At 40.9% G+C, this 6465-nt stretch overlaps 2 protein-coding genes across 2 annotated transcripts; one reads left to right on the plus strand and one right to left on the minus strand.

Moving 5' to 3' along the window:
- Nucleotides 1-303: 303 nt before the first annotated feature.
- Nucleotides 304-1704, minus strand: LOC110044000 (QRFP-like peptide receptor). The gene has a single exon (XM_020749509.2). The coding sequence runs from the start codon at nt 1675-1677 to the stop codon at nt 646-648; it is 1032 nt and encodes a 343-aa protein (XP_020605168.2). The 5' UTR covers nt 1678-1704; the 3' UTR covers nt 304-645.
- Nucleotides 1705-3090: 1386 nt separating this feature from the next.
- LOC149103721 (uncharacterized) lies at nt 3091-4125 on the plus strand. The gene has a single exon (XM_089274206.1). The coding sequence runs from the start codon at nt 3091-3093 to the stop codon at nt 4123-4125; it is 1035 nt and encodes a 344-aa protein (XP_089130332.1).
- The last annotated feature ends 2340 nt before the right edge of the window (nt 4126-6465 follow it).

Here is a 6465-nt window from a genome sequence, read left to right on the forward strand (position 1 = left end):
GGGAGGTTTGCTAAGAACTCAAGAAGCTAGAGTCGCACGAGGCGATAGCCTCGTGCGACTCTTACGCTTCTTTCGTGCTTAGCAACCTCACGCGTGCATCCATAACACAATAGTACACGCTATGGGGTTTACCATTTGTTAAATAAAATATAACTCGATCAATATTTTCCCAACACGGTCTCAGACTAGTTCAGCTACACAATTTCCCTCTTCTCTTAAATTTAAAAAAAAATGTTCCAATAAAAGTACACAATTGGCAACTTTTAATGAAGCATTAAAGCTTTCCGGCCGTCTTGATGAGGATCGTTAAAAGCAAGAACCAATACGGCACTAATTAGAAAATGCGCTAAGCGTAGCATACAGTCCCAAAGCTTAATTGCAAGAGGTGCAGATTATGACAATTGTTTGTCATTGACACACTTCTGGATCAAAACGTGTAAAATATGAAGTATCACCAATTTTAGCCACGAAATAAGGTTACAAATTAATATGTAATAAAGGGAAATGAATCGGTGGAATCGCGGGCCCAATTGGATTTGTGGTCACTTAAAAAACGTGATTCTAATATTTTTCTTGTCCGTCAAAAAGTGAGAAACGTAAAAGATCTCTCATTAAACTGCACATATAAAATCAGTCTCAGTCGCTTCAATGTGTACTATATTTCCAGGTAAGCTCAATAACGTGTGTTTGTGGCGAGACTCGCTCACATCTGCGGCAAGGGTTCGATGTAGAACACTTTAACATTTCTTTTAGTGCCTTGGAAAAATTTGTGCTGGATGCAAAGAGAATAACTGGATTAATTGCTGTACCTAAAGATGGAAAAATGTAGAAAAACAATCCTGCAAATAGTAGGCATGAGTCTTTGGTATACACTGGTGGAAAAGCCAGTTTCAATAGCAGAAAGACACACAGTGGAGTCCAGCAGATGAAAAATACAGTCACAATCGATATGAAGACTTTCATGACAGTCAGATTCTGTTGACGCTTTCTAATTGTGGTTCTTTCCTGTACTTCGTCCGCTGTCGGTCTTGACCGCTTCAAACATTTCATGATTTTACAGTAAAGTACAACTATTGTAGTCAGCGGCACACAGTAGAAGAGTACAAATCCAACGGAAAAGAATATGGAGAGTTCCTCCTCACCCCATGAAAATCTGCAAAATATCTGTTGACCCTGATGAACGATTTTTGAAAAGGGTATATACGGGATACCAAGCAATAGTGAAATAATCCACGTCAATGTTAATAAAACAGCTCGCAATCGTTTTGTGAGGCTCTTCACCTGAAAGGGATGCGCAATGGCGATGAATCTTTCCACAACAATCCACACAAGGCTCACTGTTGAGACAGCCTGAGAAACAGCCCTGGAATAGAGTCCTAGTTTGCACACTACTGTAGCCATTGGTTCGCCGATCAACTGTTTCCTTGAGAGCATCCCTTCAGTAGCGTACAGCGGCCAGATGGTCAAGGCGGAGAATAAGTCAGAAACTGCCATGTTGACGATGAAGTAGTTTGGGCACGTTCGTAGAGTGGCGTTCATAAGAAAAGCTATTGTTACTAGAATGTTGCCGACAAACGCCGAAATACTAACAAAGGAAATAACTGCTGTGAGCGTTGTTGAAACGATTTGGGAACACATTGATCGATCCAATAATGTGTTGAAACTTGAGTTGTTCATATTTGTTACGTCAGATGCGCGATCAGAAACGTGATGTTCGTCCTATTTGAAATGAACAAGGAGATGGCCAAGCTTGAAGATTTGCTCACCAGCTGCCACTGACGTCATAGTGGGTAAACAGTGCAAACAAATAGGATTATAGCTGCTTCTCTAAAAATTAATTCTCTTTTTCATAAACTCAAGTTGCCTATACTGTTAATTAATAAATAGCCACAGCAAAAGTGCACCTCATTTCAAAATTAAAAGAAAAAAACGCGCATTGAGTGAAGAGTGAAGGATTAGTTGTAAATGCAGCATATATTATATAAATAAAACATCAAATTTTGCCTGCCGTAACCAGGCATCGCACACTGATTTGCGAATTATCAAGTCAGGTAATCATAAATCGAAAAAAAGAAAAAAACCTTTGAAGGACGTTTCTTAATTTTGATCGAAGCTCAAAATTTTTTGGTTCGAAACGCGTTTAACGTAGATATTTAGCATTTTTGTACAATCTCATGTCATCTCTTTGTTGAACACCGGCAGACAGTGCCTGTTGTGCAAAGGAAAATGCTGACCTGGTGACAACTCAAAACACCCGTTTAAGTTGTGATGGCGTGCCTTTGAAAACTCCAGACAAGCCGCACGTACCCAGGTGGAAGTACATGTAAGCAAGTAGTTCTCAGGCTGACGAAGTTGCGGAGCAATAGTTCGATGTAATTAAAAGAGCAATCGGGCGAAAGCGGAGAGAAGCTGATCTTTATTTTTCACATTTCGTCTTTCCGCTAAATAGCTGAGATAGGAAATATTGTGTGTGCACGTACAAATTTAATTTAACCTCTAGCTAATGACGAGATTGTTAATTAAATTTTTTAGACATGACATAGGACAACGGAAGCAGCCTTGATAAAAGCATTTCAACTGAGTCTGCATAATAACGAAGCACTCTGATCAACTGCTTACTGACGGACTGAGCACATAACCATGCTTCTTAGTATCTCCTGAGGTGACAATATTTTACATATACGTAATCTACACGTTAATTTTTGTGACGTTATACAGGACAATAGAAGCAACATTAATGAACTGCGCTTTCACTGAGTCTGCATAATAACGAAGTCCGCTACTCCCTGGATCAACCGCTAACTGACGCACTTAGTCTGTTCTAGGGTGACCAATTCTACATATAGGTTATCTTCATACATATTATACGCCATTACAAACAGTGTTTACAATGTACAAACATCTCATGATTGTGTTTGAACACTGTAGAATGTTGTGAGCTGTGTAACCGGTCCTCCAGTAGTTTTCCAGTAGTTCAGTTGGATGTAACACGTTGTCAGTCGCTTAAATTAAAATAGAGTTGCGTTCTCGGGTTTTGGCTGGTTTATTGGCTCTAGAATATTACACTGGCGACGAGGATGGGACAAAACCATGGCATTGATCGGGAAAATCGAGGAATACAACAAGAACGACAGCTGGATTGAGTACACCGAACGGCTCGAGCAGTATTTCGCGGCGAATGAGATTACGGACAACAACAAGAAACGGGCGGTTCTGCTCAGTGTGTGTGGAGCGAAAACTTACAAACTCATCAGGGATTTGGTTAATCCAAGGAAGTCTACCGACAAGTCGTTCGTAGAGCTGGTTAATTTGGTAAAGAATCACTTGAATCCTAGACCATCATCTATCGTGTATCGCTTCAAGTTTAACAGCCGTTTTCGTCAGCAGGGAGAAGCAATACAACAGTATGTCGCCGAACTGAGGAATTTATCGGAGCACTGCGACTTTGGCGACCAACTGGAGAAAATGCTGCGTGATCGACTGGCTTGCGGATTGAACGACGAACGGATACAGCGGAGATTGCTTGCTGAAAGTCAACTAGAGTTCAAGAAGGCGATGGAATTAGCCACCGCGATGGAAATTGCCGACGGGAATACACGTGATCTGATTGCTGGAAATCTGAGCGAGAAACTCGAAGAATCCCAAGTTAACCGCGTGACCCAAGACCCACCGAAACAGCCACCAAGGGATCCGAAAAGTTCGACAAAAGAATGTTATCGTTGTGGAGGACAATTCCACGATCCTGATAAGTGCAGGTATAAAGACGAAGAGTGCTACAAATGCCGTAAGAAGGGTCACAAGGCAAGCCAATGTCTCGGTAAGCGTAAACCGGAGTTTCGAAAGAGCGGCAAATTTGGAAATACACATCACCTGGAGGCAACAGACGAGTCGGGTGAGGAAGAATGCGAAGAATACACGATGTTTCACATAAACGCCGCGGAAAGAGAACCGTTTCGAGTCGAGCTACAGCTAAACGGAGTTCAGACGAGCATGGAAGTGGACACTGGCGCCGCTGCTACGATCATCAACGAAGAAACCTATAAGAGAATTATTGCAGGGAATCTGGTGAAGAACCGAAAGCAATTGGAAACTGTTAAAGTGAAGCTCCGAACGTACACAGGTTAATTAGTCAAGGTCATAGGAACTTTGAATGTTATTGTGAAGTATGAGAAACAACGTATCAAGAAAAGCGGGTCCATTTCGCTAACAAAAGGCTTTGTTTTACAGCCCAAAATTAACCTAATATGGCCATTTTTGAACAATGGCGGCGGCAGCTTGAAAATGCTCAAGGGACTTTCAAAATTTCTCGAGCGGGAAATTTGAACGATCGTAAAAACCGAAGTAACTACAAATTCCCCCGAGGGGAGGGATTACGGGTACAATTTGTTGTGTGTAAATTGTTACGCTGGGGTGGCTGGTAGGGGTTACCATTGCGGCCATCGATGATATCACCATTGTTGTTTGATTTCACTGTTGGAAATTTAGTGTGGCTTCAAACTGGAAAAAGAATTATTCCCCCCTTTCATCCCCCTTAAATTTTCTGATTGGAATGTACAACAGCTACACGATGAAGGAGATGCTGTAATATATTTGCGGAACTTCGAAGAAAGCTGCCAGGTTATTAAGATTAAATCAGTTATAATATGCTTTTAGTTTAGAATTAGTTTATTTTTCGGTATAAGCTGGTATAGGAAGTGTGCTGTCCCCTTAAGCTGTTTATTTTCATACTGGACCAAAATTCAGTCATGCTCAACAAGCAACAAATTTGCCGATTGTTTCACTTTGCTGCATTATTCTCTCACCCAAAAGATTTCATGTTAGCACCTGCTTTGATTATGGAAACACTGCAAAGCCGGAGCTAGACCAGATCGACATTTTAAGCCACTCGAGGACGTTTTTCAAATGCCCCGCTCTTTATATTTGACTTAATTGGCCGTGTCAGGGGTAACTTGATTTAAATATTAACAACTCTTATGTTCAGCAGACCGTTATAACTTACGACGTATAATGAACTTGTCTGAATGATTCGCCCCTTTCGGCAAAGAATAAAAAGTTTAATCGCTGACAGACCTCCGGGTGTTATTCACGTAACAATTCCAAGACGGATAAACGGATAAAATGTTTATAGAGTGTTTTCACTGTGAAGCAATTAAAAAATAAATCGAAAATCATTCAGTGGATTAAGTAAAAAAATTGCGATAGTATAGAAGATAAATAAAGAAGACACTTCTCCAAGTTTAAGGTTTGTGCGTTGTCCCAAACTTCTGATATTCGTCGAAATGTTTCGCACAAGTTTACAGAGCTCAGTACGGAGCCGCCATATTGGTGTCTTCTTCGTGGAACACCAGTATGGCGGCCGTAAACTGTGTCAACATCTGGAACTTGCTTTGGTTATCTAGGCGACTGACTACCTGTACTGAACGGACAAACATTTACATAAACACTTTTCCTAGTTCTTTAACTCCTCAAATGGCTAAAAAATCACGAGATAAGTATATATTTTTCGACAAACGTGAAAACAACTTGTTTACTTTGATCTTCAAAATTTAAATTCTCTTTGCACGCGCCATCATTACGTCAACAGCTCGTGCTAGCTCTGTGTTTTCATCAAGTTATAGAAACACGATTTTTACTGCGCCTTTCAATAACACGTTGTTTTGTATGTATTTGAACATTCTGAAACGAACAAACGAAACGCATGTCCGAAAATTTTACTTTCCGCGTAATGAGAAATAAGCTCCGTCACTTAATTTGGCTGATTAAACTAAAACCGCGTGCCGTTAAGTATCAGAGTCCTGGCTTCCCTTGATAAGCCGCACATAACGTACCCAGGTCATGGTTTTTCCTGACACGCCGCAACGTACGTATCAGGAACATGGCACTCTCCGACACGTCACCTTTCTTGACACATCACGTTCTGATCTCGGACTCGCCGAGTGTCGAGGAATTTCACGGCCACGTAAATTCCACGAAATTACTCATTTCACGCGGTGAAAACTACCGAGCGAAAAACAACTCTTAGCACTGTTCACGCTTTTTCTTTAGTGAGGCACACAGAGAGGCATAGGAGCTTGAAAAATAGAAGGCACAAAAAAACTGGATGCGTGTTTACAGAAGTGTGCGAAGTAAGCTTAATGTTGAACTTGTTGTGAATGATCATGTCCGCTTTCCACAAGCAACGAAAAAAAATCCGAAGAAAATCTACGATCACTTGGTAATATTTTGCTTGCACTAATGATCACTGAGTTGCGTAAACTTTTGCTCTTTCGGAGGCCGCTGTTTTTTTCACTTTTTAATTAGGTAAAAACAAAACCGTTAATCGACTTTTAGAAATCGCACTTGTTTCTTTTCTTTTGACTTACGCCGCCTGCTTTGGACGCGACAAACAAAGAAACGAAGCGTCGTGCACAGTGACCGCTTTTTCTCTTGCCTGATATTATCACAACGATAAAATAAGTCAAAAAA

The sequence above is a fragment of the Orbicella faveolata genome, unplaced genomic scaffold, assembly GCF_042242905.1.
Source record: "Orbicella faveolata isolate gen_17 unplaced genomic scaffold, um_ofav_v1 contig_35, whole genome shotgun sequence".
Taxonomy (NCBI): Eukaryota; Metazoa; Cnidaria; class Anthozoa; order Scleractinia; family Merulinidae; genus Orbicella; species Orbicella faveolata.

Bases quoted from the DNA above. Each gene is read 5' to 3' on its own strand.
- LOC110044000 (XM_020749509.2), bottom strand. From the start codon at position 1,677: ATGAACAACTCAAGTTTCAACACATTATTGGATCGATCAATGTGTTCC.
- LOC149103721 (XM_089274206.1), top strand. From the start codon at position 3,091: ATGGCATTGATCGGGAAAATCGAGGAATACAACAAGAACGACAGCTGG.